The 17,824-nt window shown below is 44.7% G+C and overlaps 2 protein-coding genes across 4 annotated transcripts in view; one reads left to right on the top strand and one right to left on the bottom strand.

The window, feature by feature from the left end:
• The window catches only part of WDR83 (WD repeat domain 83), a 30,638-nt gene extending 19,921 nt beyond the window's left edge, over positions 1–10,717 (top strand). The window contains exons 9-10 of the mRNA XM_069767253.1: positions 9,344–9,458; positions 10,434–10,717. Coding sequence (XP_069623354.1) covers positions 9,344–9,458; positions 10,434–10,589 — 271 coding nt within the window. The 3' untranslated portion in view covers positions 10,590–10,717. The remainder of the gene's footprint in view (positions 1–9,343; positions 9,459–10,433) is intronic.
• DHPS (deoxyhypusine synthase) overlaps positions 10,581–17,824 on the bottom strand; it is a 28,677-nt gene continuing 21,433 nt past the window's right edge. For all 3 annotated transcript variants that reach the window (XM_069767250.1, XM_069767252.1, XM_069767251.1), the window contains exons 2-10: positions 16,953–17,162; positions 15,805–15,918; positions 15,616–15,737; positions 15,446–15,542; positions 15,275–15,361; positions 14,419–14,524; positions 14,056–14,159; positions 13,811–13,936; positions 10,581–11,141 (exon numbers count right to left, since the gene is read on the bottom strand). In XM_069767250.1, coding sequence (XP_069623351.1) covers positions 11,043–11,141; positions 13,811–13,936; positions 14,056–14,159; positions 14,419–14,524; positions 15,275–15,361; positions 15,446–15,542; positions 15,616–15,737; positions 15,805–15,918; positions 16,953–17,147 — 1,050 coding nt within the window. In that variant the 5' untranslated portion in view covers positions 17,148–17,162 and the 3' untranslated portion in view covers positions 10,581–11,042. The remainder of the gene's footprint in view (positions 11,142–13,810; positions 13,937–14,055; positions 14,160–14,418; positions 14,525–15,274; positions 15,362–15,445; positions 15,543–15,615; positions 15,738–15,804; positions 15,919–16,952; positions 17,163–17,824) is intronic.

Below are 17,824 nucleotides of genomic sequence, written 5' to 3'. Positions count from 1 at the left end.
TGGCCTCCAGTCACCAGACCTGAACCCAACCGAGATGGTTTGGGGTGAGCTGGACCGCAGAGTGAAGGCAAAAGGGCCAACAAGTGCTAAGCATCTCTGGGAACTCCTTCAAGATTGTTGGAAGACCATTACCGGTGACTACCTCTTGAAGCTCATCAAGAGAATGCCAAGAGTGTGCAAAGCAGTCATGAAAGCAAAAGGTGGCTACTTTGAAGAACCTAGAATATAAGACATCATTTCAGTTGTTCCACGCTTTTTTGTTAAAGGGAACCTGTCACCCCGTTTTTTGAGATTGAGCTATAAATACTGTTAAATAGGGCCTGCGCTGTGTGTTACTATAGTGTATGTAGTGTACCCCGATTCCCCACCTATGCTGAGAAATAACTACGCGTAGTGGCGTAGTGGTGAACAAGCAGCGCGCGATCTGCGCTGTCATCCCTTTACGCCACCAACGTAAAGCTGAGGAAGAACCAGCACTGTGAACACGCCCTCCCGACCTGACCAGCCTGATTGACAGGCGAAAACGGCGACTTTGGTAAGTTATTTCTCAGCATAGGTGGGGAATCGGGGTACACTACATACACTATAGTAACACACAGCGCAGGCCCTATTTAACAGTATTTATAGCTCAATCTCAAAAAACGGGGTGACAGGTTCCCTTTAAGTATATAATTCCACATGTGTTAATTCATAGTTTTGATGCCTTCAGTGTGAATGTACAATTTTCATAGTCATGAAAATACAGAAAAATCTTTAAATGAGAAGGTGTGTCCAAAGTTTTGGTCTGTACTGTATGTGTGGAGAAAAAAGGACACAGAATTTCAGGAAAAGAGCTTCTCACCAATCAATAAGCATTGGGGGGGGATCATTCACGTTTTGGGATTGTGTTGCAGCCAATGGTGCCAAGAACATTTCACAGGTAGAGGGAAGAATAGATTCAATGAAATTACAACAAATTCTTGATGCAAACATAACGCCATCTGTAAAAAAAAAAAAAAGCTGAAACTGAACAGAGGAAGAGGATGGCTTCTACAAATGGATGATGATTAGTGATGAGTGAATAGCTATAGCGCTTACCGAATAGTTGCATCCGGATACCTGGAGCGCTCCTGATAATCGGCTGCATGTGTCACGGCTGTGTGACAGTCCCAGCACCTGCGTGGAGAGCCAAACAACAGGCTCCTCCATGTGTATTGTGACAGTGAAACAGCCGCGACACATGCAGCCGATTATCAGGAGCGCTCCAGGTATCCGGATGCAACTATTCGGTAAGCGCTATAGCTATTCACTCATCTACAATATAATTGTCTAAGGGTCACCGTCTGTCTGTCTTTCTGTCTATCCTTCTGTCGCGGATATTTATTGGTCGCGGCCTCTGTCTGTCATGGAATCCAAGTCGCTGATTGGTCGTGGCAAAACGCCCACGACCATTGCCATGACCAATCAGCGACAGCCACAGTCCGGCGGCAATATGGCCGCTCTTTCCTCCCCGCAGTCAGTACCCGCTCCATACTCCCCTCCAGTCAGCCTTCACGCAGGGTTAATGCCAGCGTTACCGGTTACTCAGCGCACTCCGGTTACGCAGCTATTAACCCTGTGTGACCAACTTTTTACTCTTGATGCTGCGTATGCAGCATCAATAGTAAAACCATCTAATGTTACAAATAATAATTAAAAAAAAGGTTATTCTCACCCTCCGACGTCACGCCCTGTCCTCGACAGTGCAAGCGGCAGGTTCCGGTGCTATGCGAGAAGGACCTGCCATGACGTCACGGTCATGTGACAACAACGTCATCACAGGTTTATTAACCCTTCAGGTGTTTCACACGAGCAGAAGCAACGTGGAAGGAATAAATGAACATTTAACTTTTTAGTCACAAAAATTAGCTTTTAGCAAAGTTTTTTCATTTTCACAAGGTTAAAAGGAGAAAATGGACAGATAAAGTTGTTGTGCAATATATCCTGAGTACGCTGATACCCCACATGTGGGGGAAAACCACTGTTTTGGCGCATGGCAGAGCTCGGAAGAGTGCTGTTTGACTTTTTCACACCAAGATTGGCTGGAATTGCCATCGGACGCCAAGTCGCATTTGGCGAGCCCCTGATGTGCCTAAACAGTGGAAACCCCCCACAAGTGACCCCATTTTGGAAACTAGACCTCCCAAGGAACTTATCTAGATGTGCGCTGAGCACTTTGACCCCCCAAGTGTTTCACTAGAGTTTATAATGCCCAACCATGAAAAAAAACATTTTTTTCCACAAAAATGATTTTAGACCCCAATTTTTTATTTTCCCAAGGGTAACAGGAGAAATTGGACCCGAAAACTTGTTGTCCAGTTTGTCCTGAGTATGCCGATACCCCATATGTGAGAGAAAACTACTGTTTGGACGCATGGCAGAGCTAGGAAGGGAAGTGACGTTTTGGAATGCAGACTTTGATGGAATGGTTCCATCTGCAGAGCCCTTGATGTGCCTAAACAGTAAAAAATAAACACAAGTGACATCATTTTGAAAATATAGACCCCCAAGGAACTTATCCAGAAGTGCCCCCTTTTTGGAACTAACCACCTGTTTCTTCTTGTGTAAATTACAGTAAATTAGTAGTGCATAGAGCTGTGGTAGAATTTGAATCCTTCATACACAGGCCAGGTTTTTCGGGACAGGTGTCGCATTGATAAATGATGTCCTTGCATATTCCCCTTTTTTAACACTCGGCACCTTTTTTGCGACTTACCTTTTCTTCCAGTTTGCAGGACCACCCCTGGGAAATGTTAACCTGGTACGATACGAGCACCTTCAGTCTCGGAAGTACTTGGGCCTGCTCCTTCCTAAGTGCCAAATATCAGGGCCTTAACCACTACCTCCTGGAACTGAAGGTACGACGTATCGGTGTGGCATGCACATCGTGACAGCAGGAAAGCGTTGAGCATTGCCATTTGTACGATGTCCACGGACAGCTTTTTGTACACACCCTGGCCTTTCTCAAAGCACTGTACGGTTGAAGGAGTTGATCAGAGAGATCAATGCCCCCATATTTTTGTTGTACGCCAGTACACAGTCCTGTTTGCTGACCTGTGTAGAGGTACCCCGTACAGTGCTGAGGGGGCTGCCATCACCGTGTATGGTGGTCAAGAGAAGGACATCCCTCTTGTCCTTGACCCCCAGTAGGTGGTCGCTACATTGGGCTCTGCTGTCACCCCTTCTGAGCGTTTTCGGGAGGCCTCTCTGATTTTTGCGGACAGTACCACAGGCTGCGGTGCCTCGCGCAGAGAGGGATTTGTAGAGTCGGATGCTGGAATAAAAGTTATGGGTGTAGAGGTGTTAACCTTTATCCAGCAGTGGGTGCACCAAATCCCACACAATTTTCCCTCTCACTCCCAGGACAGGAGGACACTCGGGGTTCAATCCTGGTGTCCTTCCCTTCGTAGACTCTAAAGCTGTGGGTGTACCCTGAGGTTCTCTCACACAGCTTGTAGAGTTTGATTCCGTACCTGGCCCTCTTACTGGGCAGGTGCTGATGGAATCCGAGCTGTCCCTTAAAATGAACCAAGGACTCATCCACACAGATGTCCCTTTGGGGCACGTACACTTCAGCAAACTTTTTGTTGAAGTGTTCGATGACCGGCCGAACTTTGAACAGACGGTTGTCATCTCGTGGGGGACACTGTGCATTGTCGGTATAATGCAGGAATTTGTGGATGGCCTCAAAACGCGTCCGCGCCATGACCATTCGGAACACTGGAGTGTTATATAAAATATCAACACTCCAATATTGCCGAAGTTCTGGCTTCTTCAGGATCCCCATGTGAAGGGCCAGGCCCCAAAACTGCATCTACAGGAGACCAGTTAAAAAATGGTGAACCGGGGTTTTGTTCCAAAAATTGACAAGCATCTAAATAAGTTTGGCCCACCATGAGGTTAACAAAATCTTCAGAGAAGAAGACTGTGAAAAAGTCTCTGTAAGGCCGGTGGTGTCAAACCGCGGCTGTGCCCTGTGATTAGCGTGATTGATGGGATCGTTGATCGCGCCAGTCTGAGCCCTTTTCACCGATGCCTGGCATTGCCAGGCACCAGCCTAGGATCGAGTACGTCGGTACTCGATCCTAGGCTGGGACATCACGGTTTAGTCAATCTGATTGGCTGAAACATTGAGAGAGGCTGCGATTGGCTATTCAGAATTGAACAGCCAATCACAGCAATCGTGAAGGCGGGTGGGCGGGGACACCCCCAGGATGCTGACACCATCTTCCCTGAGGTAAGATGGCGCCGGAATTTTAATGCGATTACGACTTCTGTCGCCGTGTTGCATTAACCCCTTCATGACCTTGGGATTTTTCGTTTTTCCGTGTTTGTTTTTCACTCCCCTTCTTCCCAGAGCCATAACTTTTTTATTTTTCCGTCAATTTGGCCATGTGAGGGCTTATTTTTTGTGGGACGAGTTGTACTTTTGAACGACATCATTGGTTTTAGCATGTCGTGTACTAGAAAACGGGAAAAAAATTCCAAGTGCGGTGAAATTGCAAAAAAAGTGCAATCCCACACTTGTTTTTTGTTTGGCTTTTTTGCTAGGTTCACTAAATGCTAAAACTGACTTGACATTATGATTCTCCAGGTCAGTATGAGTTCATACACACCTAACATGGCTAGGTTATTTTTTACCTAAGTAGTGATAAAAAATTCCAAACTTTGCTAAAAAAAAAAAAAAAATTGCGCCATTTTCCGATACTCGTAGCGTCTCCATTTTTCGTAATCTGGGGTCGGTTGAGGGCTTATTTTTTGCGTGCCGAGATGACGTTTTTAATGATACCATTTTGGTGCAGATACGTTCTTTTGATCGCCCGTTATTGCATTTTAATGCAATGTTGCGGCGACCCAAAAAAACGTAATTCTGGCGTTTTGAATTTTTTCTCACTACGCTGTTTAGCGATCAGGTTAATACTTTTTTTTAATTGATAGATCGGGCGATTCTGAGTGCGGCGATACCAAATATGTGTAGATTTGATATTTTTTTATTGATTTATTTTGATTGGGGCGAAAGGGGGGTGATTTAAACTTTTATATTTTTTTTTATTTTTTCACATTTTTTTTTTTTAACTTTTTTTTTTAACTTTTGCCATGCTTCAATAGCCTCCATGGGAGGCTAGAAGCAGGCACAGCTCGATCGCCTCTGCTACATAGCAGCGATCTGATGTTCGCTGTTATGTAGCAGAATTGCAGGCGTGCAGTGAGCGCCGACTACAGGGTGGCGCTCATAGCTGCCGGCGATCAGTAACTATAGAGGTCTCAAGGACCTCTATGGTTACAATGGAGAAGCATCGCCGACCTCCGATCATGTGACGGGGGTCGGCGATGACGTCATTTCCGGCCGCTTGGCCGGAAGCGGTAGTTAAATGCCGCTGTCTGCGTTTAACAGCGGCATTTAACTAGTTAATAGGCACGGGCAGATCGCGATTCTGCCCGCGCCTATTATGGGCACATGTCAGCTGTTCAAAACAGCTGACATTTCCCGGCTTTGATGCGGGCTCACCGCGGAGCCCTGCATCAAAGCGGGGCTTCTGACCTCGGACGTACTATCCCGTCCAAGGTCAGAAAGGGGTTAAAGGACATGATGTACTATTCCGTCCATGGTCAGACAGGCCCAGGTCACATGGACGGAATAGAACGTCGGATGTCGGAGAGGAGTTAAAATGTAAAATTATGATATCTACTATATAATTGTCTAAGGGTCACTTCCGTCTGTCTGTCTGACACGGATATTCATTGGTCGCGGCCTCTGTCTGTCATGGAAATCCAAGTCGCTGATTGGTCGCGGCAAAACAGCCACGACCAATCAGCGACGGGCACAGTCCAGAAGAAAATGGCCGCTCCTTACTCCCCTGCAGTCAGTGCCCGGCGCCCGCATACTCCCCTCCGGTCACTGCTCACACAGGGTTAATGCCAGCGGTAACGGGCCGCGGGTAACGCACTCCGTAACCGCTGCTATTAACCCTGTGTGTCCCCAACTTTTTACGGTTGAGGCTGCTTATGCGGCATCAATAGTAAAAAAAATGTAATGTTAAAAATAATAAAAAAAAACAAAAAACCTGCTGTTCTCACCCTCCGTAGTCCGCCGAGCCGCACGCGCCGGCCGCCATCTTCCGTTACCGGCGATGCATTGCGAAATTACTCAGAAGACTTAGCGGTCTTGCGAGACTGCTAAGTCATCTGGGTAATTTTGCAATGCATCCTGGGAACGGAAGATGGAGGCAGCCGCACGCCTATCGCCGGAGCTTCGGTGGATCCCAGGGGGTGAGTATACAACTATTTTTTATTTTATTTATTTTTTTAACAGGGATATGTGCCCACACTGCTGTATACTACGTGGGCCAGGGGTGTCAGACTGCATTCCTCGAGGGCCGCAAACCATGCCTGTTTTCAAGATTTCCTTAGCATTGCACAAGGTGCTGGAATCATTATGTGTGTAGGTGATTAAATTATCACCTGTGCAGTACAAGGAAATCCTGAAAACATGACCTGGTTGCAGCCCTCGAGGAATGCAGTTTGACACCCCTGACGTGGGCTGTGTTAGATACCGCGTGGCTGCTATATACTACATAGGCAGTGTTATATACTACGTAGGCAGTGTTATATACTACGTAGGCAGTGTTATATACTGCGTAGGCAGTGTTATATACTGCGTGGGCACTGTTATATATTGCGTGGCTTGTATTAAAGGGAACCTGTCACCCCGTTTTTTCAGATTGAGATAAAAATACTGTTAAATAGGGCCTGAGCTGTGCGTTTCAATAGTGTATTTTGTGTACCCCGATTCCCCACCTATGCTGCCGAAATACCTTACCAAAGTCGCCGTTTCCGCCTGTCAATCAGGCTGGTCTGGTCAGATGGGCGTGGTGACAGCGCTGTTTCTTCCCCCAGATCTTGCTCATCTTTCCGTTGGTGGCGTAGTGGTTTGCGCATGTCCAACTGCCGAATCCACTGCGCAGGTGAAGAAAAAGAGCGCGATCTGCGCTATTCCCCTGGTTAACGGTGGGGGGGCCCATCTTCCTGAGGCCGTGCGTGCGCAGATGGAGTGCTCTGCTGCCCGGTGCTTCAGGAAAATGGCCGCGGGATGCCGCACATGCGCAGATGGAGATCGCGGCGGCCATTTTTCTGAACCCGAGTTCGCATCTCAATATGTATTTATGTATGTATATAGCAGCCACATAGTATATAGCACAGGCCACGTAGTATTTCTCTGCTATATACTACATGGCTCCTATATACTACGTGGCCTGTGCTATATTCTATGTGGCTGCTATATACAGTTAGGGCCAGAAATATTTGGACAGTGACACAAGTTTTGTTATTTTAGCTGTTTACAAAAACATGTTCAGAAATACAATTATATATATAATATGGGCTGAAAGTGCACACTCCCAGCTGCAATATGATAGTTTCCACATCCAAATCGGAGAAAGGGTTTAGGAATCATAGCTCTGTAATGCATAGCGTCCTCTTTTTCAAGGGACCAAAAGTAATTGGACAATGGACTCTAAGGGCTGCAATTAACTCTGAAGGCGTCTCCCTCGTTAACCTGTAATCAATGAAGTAGTTAAAAGGTCAGGGGTGGATTCCAGGTGTGTGGTTTTGCATTTGGAAGCTGTTGCTGTGAGCAGACAACATGCGGTCAAAGGAACTCTCAATTGAGGTGAAGCAGAACATCCTGAGGCTGAAAAAAAAGAAAAAATCCATCAGAGAGATAGCAGACATGCTTGGAGTAGCAAAATCAACAGTTGGGTACATTCTGAGAAAAAAGGAATTGACTGGTGAGCTTGGGAACTCAAAAAGGCCTGGGCGTCCACGGATGACAACAGTGGTGGATGATCGCCGCATACTTAATTTGGTGAAGAAGAACCCGTTCACAACATCAACTGAAGTCCAGAACACTCTCAGTGAAGTAGGTGTATCTGTCTCTAAGTCAACAGTAAAGAGAAGACTCCATGACAGTAAATACAAAGGGTTCACATCTAGATGCAAACCATTCATCAATACCAAAAATAGACAGGCCAGAGTTAAATTTGCAGAAAAACACCTCAAGAAGCCAGCTCAGTTCTGGAAAAGTATTCTATGGACAGATGAGACAAAGATCAACCTGTACCAGAATGATGGGAAGAAAAAAGTTTGGAGAAGAAAGGGAACGGCACATGATCCAAGGCACACCACATCCTCTGTAAAACATGGTGGAGGCAACGTGATGGCATGGGCATGCATGGCTTTCAATGGCACTGGGTCACTTGTGTTTATTGATGACATAAGAGCAGACAAGAGTAGCCGGATGAATTCTGAAGTGTACCGGGATATACTTTCAGCCCAGATTCAGCCAAATGCTGCAAAGTTGATTGGACGGCGCTTCATAGTACAGATGGACAATGACCCCAAGCATACAGCCAAAGCTACCCAGGAGTTCATGAGTGCCAAAAAGTGGAACATTCTGCAATGGCCAAGTCAATCTCCAGATCTAAACCCAATTGAGCATGCATTTCACTTGCTCAAATACAGACTTAAGATGGAAAGACCCACAAACAAGCAAGACCTGAAGGCTGCGGCTGTAAAGGCCTGGCAAAGCATTAAGAAGGAGGAAACCCAGCGTTTGGTGATGTCCATGGGTTCCAGACTTAAGGCAGTGATTGCCTCCAAAGGATTTGCAACAAAATATTGAAAATAAAAATATTTTGTTTGGGTTATGTTTATTTGTCCAATTACTTTTGACCTCCTAAAATGTGGAGTGTTTGTAAAGAAATGTGTACAATTCCTACATTTTCTATCAGATATTTTTGTTCAACCCTTCAAATTAAACGTTACAATCTGCACTTGAATTCTGTTGTAGAGGTTTCATTTCAAATCCAATGTGGTGGCATGCAGAGCCCAACTCGCGAAAATTGTGTCACTGTCCAAATATTTCTGGCCCTAACTGTACATACATAAATACATATTCTAGAACAGAGGTCCCCAACTCCAGTCCTCAAGGCCCACCAACAGGTCATGTTTTCAGGATTTCCTTAGTCTTGCCCAGGTAATAATTGCATCACCTGTGCAATGCAAAGGAAATCCTGAAAACATGACCTGTTGGTGGGCCTTGAGGACTGGAGTTGGGGACCTCTGTTCTAGAATACCCGATGCGTTAGAATCTGGACACCAAATGAAATGTGTCATCTCTAACTTTAGGCCTTCAAGAGATCATTTAATTGTCAACTTGCTTAACTGTCGCCAATAACAGTAATTTTGACCAGGAGGGTGCACAAACTTCTACGTGCCATTGTGTTAACAGTTGCCCTGTAGCCAGCTCTCCTGTGTTCTGTACTAGGTACTCCGGACACAAGAACACGAGCTATAAACTGGACAGCTGCCTCAGCGAGAAGGACACGCATGTCGTTGGCTGCTCCGAGGACGGCAACGTCTGCTTCTGGGACCTAGTGGAGGTGAGTGGTGTGAAACGTAGCACAGCTGTGTGAAGTGGTGCGCAAGTGGGTTTCCAGGCCAGTAAACATAAAAATAAAACTTGCCACTCAATACTATAGTACTAGTTATATTCTTGTACATAGGGGGCAGTATTATAGTAGTTATATTCTTGTACATAGGGGGCAGTATTATAATAGTTATATTCTTGTACATAGGGGGCAGTATTATAGTAGTTATATTCTTGTATATAGGGGCAGTATTATAGTAGTTATATTCTTGTACATAGGGGCAGTATTATAGTAGTTATATTCTTGTACATAGGAGCAGTATTATAGTAGTTATATTCTTGTATATAGGGGCAGTATTATAGTAGTTATATTCTTGTATATAGGGGCAGTATTATAGTAGTTATATTCTTGTACATAGGGGCAGTATTATAGCAGTTATATTCTTGTACATAGGGGCAGTATTATAGTAGTTATATGCTTGTACATAGGGGCAGTATTATAGTAGTTACATTCCTGTACATAGGAGCAGTATTATAGTAGTTATATTCTTGTACATAGGGGCAGTATTATAGTAGTTATATTCTTGTACATAGGGGGCAGTATTATAGTAGTTATATTCTTGTATATAGGGGCAGTATTATAGTAGTTATACTCTTGTACATAGGGGCAGTATTATAGCAGTTATATTCTTGTACATAGGGGCAGTATTATAGTAGTTATATTCTTGTACATAGGAGCAGTATTATAGTAGTTATATGCTTGTACATAGGGGCAGTATTATAGTAGTTACATTCCTGTACATAGGAGCAGTATTATAGTAGTTATATTCTTGTACATAGGAGCAGTATTATAGTAGTTATATTCTTGTACATAGGGGCAGTATTATAGTAGTTATATGCTTGTACATAGAGGCAGTATTATAGTAGTTATATGCTTGTACATAGAGGCAGTATTCCGTCACCCGATTTGCTCTCTTCTTTCCTGCAGGGATCCCTCACACTCTCACTCCCGGTCAGTAAAGGAGTCGTACAGTCGCTCTCATATCATCCCACTGAACCATGTCTGCTGACCGCCAGTGAGGGGGAAGTCCAGGTTTGGAGGGGTGAGCCTTTGGAGGAGGATGGTGGCAGCGGGTCAAAGTGACATTGTTGTCATTTTATTTTTTATAACAAAGTTGATGACATTTTGGAAACAATATTTTATTATTTCCACGCCACTTACCCCGACCTTCTTCCCCTCCCCACTCATAACAAATTAAATACATAACATTACTTGGTTTCCAGTTCATGGCAGAGGATTACGGTATAACATTAGTGACCTGCCCATCACAAGGACTACAACTCCCATACACTCCAGGCACCGCAGAGCGGGAGCTTTGGGTTGCCAAACGCTTTCCTATTCCGGTATACTTGTAAGGCGCTGCGTAGATACAGCGCGGTATGTCTGCACACGGTAACATTGCTGTAATCTGATGCCTGGGTCATCTCTGTGACGCTCCTGTGCGGAGGCAGCCGAGGATGGAAGCTGAATACAGACCGACAGTCCGGAGCGCAGCATGCAGCGTGCAAACCCGAACAGACACAGCTCCGCACATCATCAGTCCTGCTCCTTCTCCCGACTGGATAAATCCGCGTGTCTATGAGCAAATGTCTGGGCTACGAGCAATGGGAAAACCAGGCTGGCATCGGCGTACACCTGTGGAGAAAAGTGTGCCAGTTATAGCTGGCAACCGGAGTGCCTCTATATGGAATCTATAAACAGGTTTATATTCATAAACTCGTGCATAAGGGGCGCTACTTTCATTAATAATGGGCCGGTATTATAGTAGTTACATTCCTGTACATAGGAGCAGTATTATAGTAGTTATATTCTCGTACATAGGAGCAGTATTATAGTAGTTATATTCTCGTACATAGGGGCAGTATTATAGCAGTTATATTCTTGTACATAGGAGCAGTATTATAGTAGTTATATTCTTGTACATAGGGGCAGTATTATAGTAGTTATATTCCTGTACATAGGAGCAGTATAATAGTAGTTGTATTCTTATACATAGGGGGCAGTATTATAGTAGTTATATTCTTGTACATAGGAGCAGTATTATAGTAGTTATATTCTTGTACATAGGGGGCAGTATTATAGTAGTTATTTTCTTGTACATAGGGGCAATATTATAGTAGTTATATTCTTGTACATAGGAGCAGTATTATAGTAGTTATATTCTTGTACATAGGGGCAGTATTATAGTAGTTATATTCTTGTACATAGGGGCAGTATTATAGTAGTTATATTCTTGTACATAGTAGACGGTATTATAGTAGTTATATTCTTGTACATAGGAGCAGTATTATAGTAGTTATATTCTTGTACATAGGGGCAGTATTATAGTAGTTATATTCTTGTACATAGTAGACGGTATTATAGTAGTTATATTCTTGTACATAGGAGCAGTATTATAGTAGTTATATTCTTGTACATAGGGGCAGTATTATAGTAGTTATATTCTTGTACATAGGGGCAGTATTATAGTAGTTATATTCTTGTACATAGGGGCAGTATTATAGTAGTTATATTCTTGTACATAGTAGACGGTATTATAGTAGTTATATTCTTGTACATAGGAGCAGTATTATAGTAGTTATATTCTTGTACATAGGGGCAGTATTATAGTAGTTATATTCTTGTACATAGTAGACGGTATTATAGTAGTTATATTCTTGTACATAGGAGCAGTATTATAGTAGTTATATTCTTGTACATAGGGGCAGTATTATAGTAGTTATATTCTTGTACATAGGGGCAGTATTATAGTAGTTATATTCTTGTACATAGTAGACGGTATTATAGTAGTTATATTCTTGTACATAGTAGACGGTATTATAGTAGTTATATTCTTGTACATAGGAGCAGTATTATAGTAGTTATATTCTTGTACATAGGGGCAGTATTATAGTAGTTATATTCTTGTACATAGGAGCAGTATTATAGTAGTTATATTCTTGTACATAGGGGGCAGTATTATAGTAGTTATTTTCTTGTACATAGGGGCAATATTATAGTAGTTATATTCTTGTACATAGGGGCAGTATTATAGTAGTTATATTCTTGTACATAGGGGCAGTATTATAGTAGTTATATTCTTGTACATAGGAGCAGTATTATAGTAGTTATATTCTTGTACATAGGAGCAGTATTATAGTAGTTATATTCTTGTACATAGGGGCAGTATTATAGTAGTTATATTCTTGTACATAGGGGCAGTATTATAGTAGTTATATTCTTGTACATAGTAGACGGTATTATAGTAGTTATATTCTTGTACATAGGAGCAGTATTATAGTAGTTATATTCTTGTACATAGGGGCAGTATTATAGTAGTTATATTCTTGTACATAGTAGACGGTATTATAGTAGTTATATTCTTGTACATAGGAGCAGTATTATAGTAGTTATATTCTTGTACATAGGGGCAGTATTATAGTAGTTATATTCTTGTACATAGTAGACGGTATTATAGTAGTTATATTCTTGTACATAGGAGCAGTATTATAGTAGTTATATTCTTGTACATAGGGGCAGTATTATAGTAGTTATATTCTTGTACATAGTAGACGGTATTATAGTAGTTATATTCTTGTACATAGGAGCAGTATTATAGTAGTTATATTCTTGTACATAGGGGCAGTATTATAGTAGTTATATTCTTGTACATAGGGGCAGTATTATAGTAGTTATATTCTTGTACATAGTAGACGGTATTATAGTAGTTATATTCTTGTACATAGGAGCAGTATTATAGTAGTTATATTCTTGTACATAGGGGCAGTATTATAGTAGTTATATTCTTGTACATAGGGGCAGTATTATAGTAGTTAAATTCTTGTACATAGGGGCAGTATTATAGTAGTTATATTCTTGTACATAGGGGCAGTATTATAGTAGTTATATTCTTGTACATAGGGGCAGTATTATAGTAGTTATATTCTTGTACATAGGGGCAGTATTATAGTAGTTATTTTCTTGTACATAGGGGCAATATTATAGTAGTTATTTTCTTGTACATAGGGGGCAGTATTATAGTAGTTATATTCTTGTACATAGGGGCAGTATTATAGTAGTTATATTCTTGTACATAGGGGCAGTATTATAGTAGTTATATTCTTGTATATATGGGCAGTATTATAGTAGTCATATTCTTGTACAAGGGGCAGTAGTATAGCAATCATTTTCTTGTATACAGGAGGATCGGTATTATAGCACTTATATACAGAAGGATTAGTGATCACAGGCGAGGGTTTTATTTTGGCGCCAGGAGACATATTGCTCCTCTCTCCCGAGGGTACAGTTAGGTAACATTTCCTTACCTTGACTGGATTAGCATCCATGCGGATCTTTCCCCAGGACACGGCCTCATCTGGTCTGGCTCCAGCGTCCGATCCATCGAACTCCTGCGCTGTGTTCACATAAACAGCATAATCTGCGCCATTTCTCTGCAGAAGGAGAAAGCATCAGGGATGATGGCGAGTTGCCCTGCGAGGAGTGTGAGCGCACAGTATTACTTGCTCATCTCTATGGTCTCACGCTGTCATGGGCGTTATTCTACACGTACCATGAGGTTGGCATTGCAGATGTGATGCTTCACCAGTCCTCCTCCAAGGATAATCATTCCCGTCCGCTTAGCAAACACCACCGAAGAATTCAGCCTCCGAATGTCTGAGAAACAACAGGAACAATGATCCTCAGCATCCTATATAGCCATGATATCAATACTCCGGGTACAAGGGGCGAGCAGTGCAACTCCCCCCGGGCAGTGCCGGCAGGAGAGGGGATGATGTGTTCCCTGTCCCGGCCCACCATACGCAGAGTATAGGCTCCTGGGTGAGCAGGGCAGTGCCGGGGAGGATCCTGCCACCTATGATGGCACACTCAGGCGAATCAGTGAGGCCGATAATGAGAAGATCAGGAATGTCACCTTCAACAATGTCCAACTTCAACCCCGGGTTCTTGTAGGTGTGAAAATACAACATGTCCCCTATTGATCCGTCTGTGAGGGCCGGGCTGTACACCGGAATATTGTTCTGTCAGAGAAAGTCATCATCAGATATGAGGGACAGAGCTCCTCCCACCTGACTATCACCAGGTGATGAGGACAGGCTCCATATCACATAGCTCCTCCCACCTGTCACCAGGTGATGAGGACAGGCTCCATATCACATAGCTCCTCCCATCTGACTGTCACCAGGTGATAAGGACAGGCTCCATATCACATAGCTCCTCCCACCAGGTGATAAGGACAGACTCCCTATCACATAGCTCCTCACACCTGACTCACCAGGTGATGAGAACAGGCTCCATATCGCATAGCTCCTCCCCCTTGGCACCAGATGATAAGGACAGACTCCATATCACATAGCTCCTCCCACCTGGCTGTCACCATGTGATCAGAACAGACTCCATATCACAGAGCTCCTCCCACCTAACTGTTACCATGTGATCAGGACAGACTCCATATCACAGAGCTCCTCCCACCTGACTCACCAGGTGATGAAAAGGACAGACTCCATATCACAGAGCACCATGTCACTTTGTTCCTCCCATAATAGGGTAACACAGAGAGGATGGAGGAGCTATGTGTGATGGAGTATGCTCCTCCCACCAGTGTGGCAAAGACAAGAGGGAGGAGCTAAAGCTATGTCACAGCTCCTCCCTCTTGTCGGTGTCACCCTGGGTTGGGCAGACTCCATGTCCTATAGCTCTGCCCTCCGGTCACTCGGCAGGTTCCATACTGCACACCTCGCCCCACCTCATGCCCGTTTTCTGACATTTACCTTTTGGGCCCAATAATATACAGAATCGGGGTGATTAATTTCCTTCCCTAGTCGGGCGATCATCTGGGACGGGGTCCACTTAGTGCCCTGCGGTGAAGAAGAAGAATCGTGATTAGATGACGTCACAGCTCCAGGATCCCTCCCCACCCCCGGCATCCATCGTGTCCTGACCTCAGTGTCTTGTTCTAGCACCATCTGGTCCAATATCGGCGTTATCCATTCCTCGAACAGGCAGTAATTATTATTAGGGACCAGGAGATTACCGATCCTGTAAGCAATCGTGTACAGGGTCAGTAACGGCGGGGTGAGCCCATCTCTGCCCCGATCTATTGCCCGCTCACCTATTGATGCCTTTTGGCCTCAGCTCTGCCCCCTTCAGGCTGAAGTCTCCTAGATACGTAGGGGCGAGGCACTTGATCAAGTCCTCCTCTATTCCGCCAGCGGTGGTGACAATGATATCCACCTGGACAGATAACGGACAGTCGTACGTACATACATGCAGCATTTATATACGGTCGCCTCGCTCTCACCATCTTGTGCTCCGCCAGGTATCGGATGGTCTCCCGGACCCCCGAGCTGATCAGGTTGGAGGTGTATCCCAGTAAGATGATGCACCCGCCAGGGGAGGACAGCTTGGTGTCAATCTGTATGAAGAAAAATGACAAATTATAATAAATGCCCACTGCTCCCGCGCCTTCTACTTCCTGGTCCCGCCTTCTACTTCCTGGTCCTGCGCCTTCTACTTCCTGGTCCCACGCTCTACTTCCTGGTTCTGCACCTTCTACTTCCTGGTCCTTCACCTTCTACTTTACTTCCTGGTCCTGCGCCTTCTACTTCCTGGTCCTGTGCCTTCTACTTTCTGGTCCCGCGTTCTACTTCCTGGCCCTGCAGGTCCTGCACCTTCTACTTCCTGGTCCCGCGTTCTACTTCCTGGCCCTGCAGGTCCTGCACCTTCTACTTCCTGGTCTCGCGTTCTACTTCCTTGTCCTGCGTCTTCTACCTCCTGCTGGTCCTGCGCCTTCTACTTCCTGGCCCTGCAGGTCCTGCACCTTCTACTTCCTGGTCCCGCGTTCTACTTCCTGGCCCTGCAGGTCCTGCACCTTCTACTTCCTGGTCCCGCGTTCTACTTCCTGGCCCTGCAGGTCCTGCACCTTCTACTTCCTGGTCTCACGTTCTACTTCCTTGTCCTGCGTCTTCTACCTCCTGCTGGTCCTGCGCCTTCTACTTCCTGGTCTCGCGTTCTACTTCCTGGTTCTGCGCCTTCTGCTTCCTGGTCCTGCGCCTTCTACCTCTTGGTCCTGCACCTTCTACTTCCTGGTCCTGCACCTTCTACTTCCGGGTCCCATCTGCAGCCATTGATTTGCACAGCAAGCATTTCCTGTGAGTGGAGGAGGCAGAACCAGGAAGTAGAAGCAGAATAGCGGGCGATCAGAGAGGGCAGAACTGATCTGCCGGGCACAGATCCCAGGCGGCCAGGGCAACGTATCAGCGCCGTACGAGAGGAGTTACAGCTAAGCATCCATGGGGTTACATGGCGGAGATCAGAGACTGTTAGGACCTCTGCTTTCTGTCACTGAATGAGAACGTTCCTCTTTACATCTGGAGGGTAACAACCTGCTTGGGTCCAAAACTTCTCACAGTTATAGGTTTGCTACAATCGCATCTCTGACGGTCTCACCATGCGGTTCACCTCCCGCACCGCCTGCCCGTAGTGCGAGGCCTGAAATCCGGTGGTCAGGTAACTCTGCAGCAAGGCCTCGTAGTTCACCCCCCGATTGAAATCGTAGCCACGGATTTGGGCGGTTCCTTCTGGCAGAGAGACGCTGGGCATCAGCACTGTCCCTTTGGCATCTTTGGGCAACTCCTCAGTCATGGTGATGATCTGCGCCTGAAGGAGAGAAGAAAACACGTGATGTCTGATAGGCGTGCTCCACCCGGAGCTGAAAGCCGAACGCTGCATGAAACGATCTAGACGCAGGTTTCAGGGGTCAGTTCTCCGGCACTGAATGTCGCTATAAACACATCACACATGTACACAGTATATATCCATCACACACGTACACAGTATATACCCATCACACATGTACACAGTATATACCCATCACACACGTACACAGTATATACCCATCACACACACAGTATATACCCATCACAAACGTACACAGTATATATCCATTACACACAGTATATACCCATCACATATGTACACAGTATATATCCATCACACACGTACACCGTATATACCCATCACACACGTACACAGTATATACCCATCACACACGTACACAGTATATACCCATCACACACGTACACAGTATATATCCATCACACACAGTATATACCCATCACACATGTACACAGTATATACCCATCACACATGTGCACAGTATATACCCATCACACATGTACACAGTATATACCCATCACACATGTACACAGTATATACCCATCACACATGTGCACAGTATATACCCATCACACATGTACACAGTATATACCCATCACACATGTACACAGTATATACCCATCACACATGTACACAGTATATAC

The sequence above is a fragment of the Ranitomeya imitator genome, chromosome 4 (genome assembly GCF_032444005.1).
Source record: "Ranitomeya imitator isolate aRanImi1 chromosome 4, aRanImi1.pri, whole genome shotgun sequence".
NCBI classification, from domain to species: Eukaryota; Metazoa; Chordata; class Amphibia; order Anura; family Dendrobatidae; genus Ranitomeya; species Ranitomeya imitator.
This window is presented reverse-complemented; position numbering and strand designations above follow the sequence as displayed.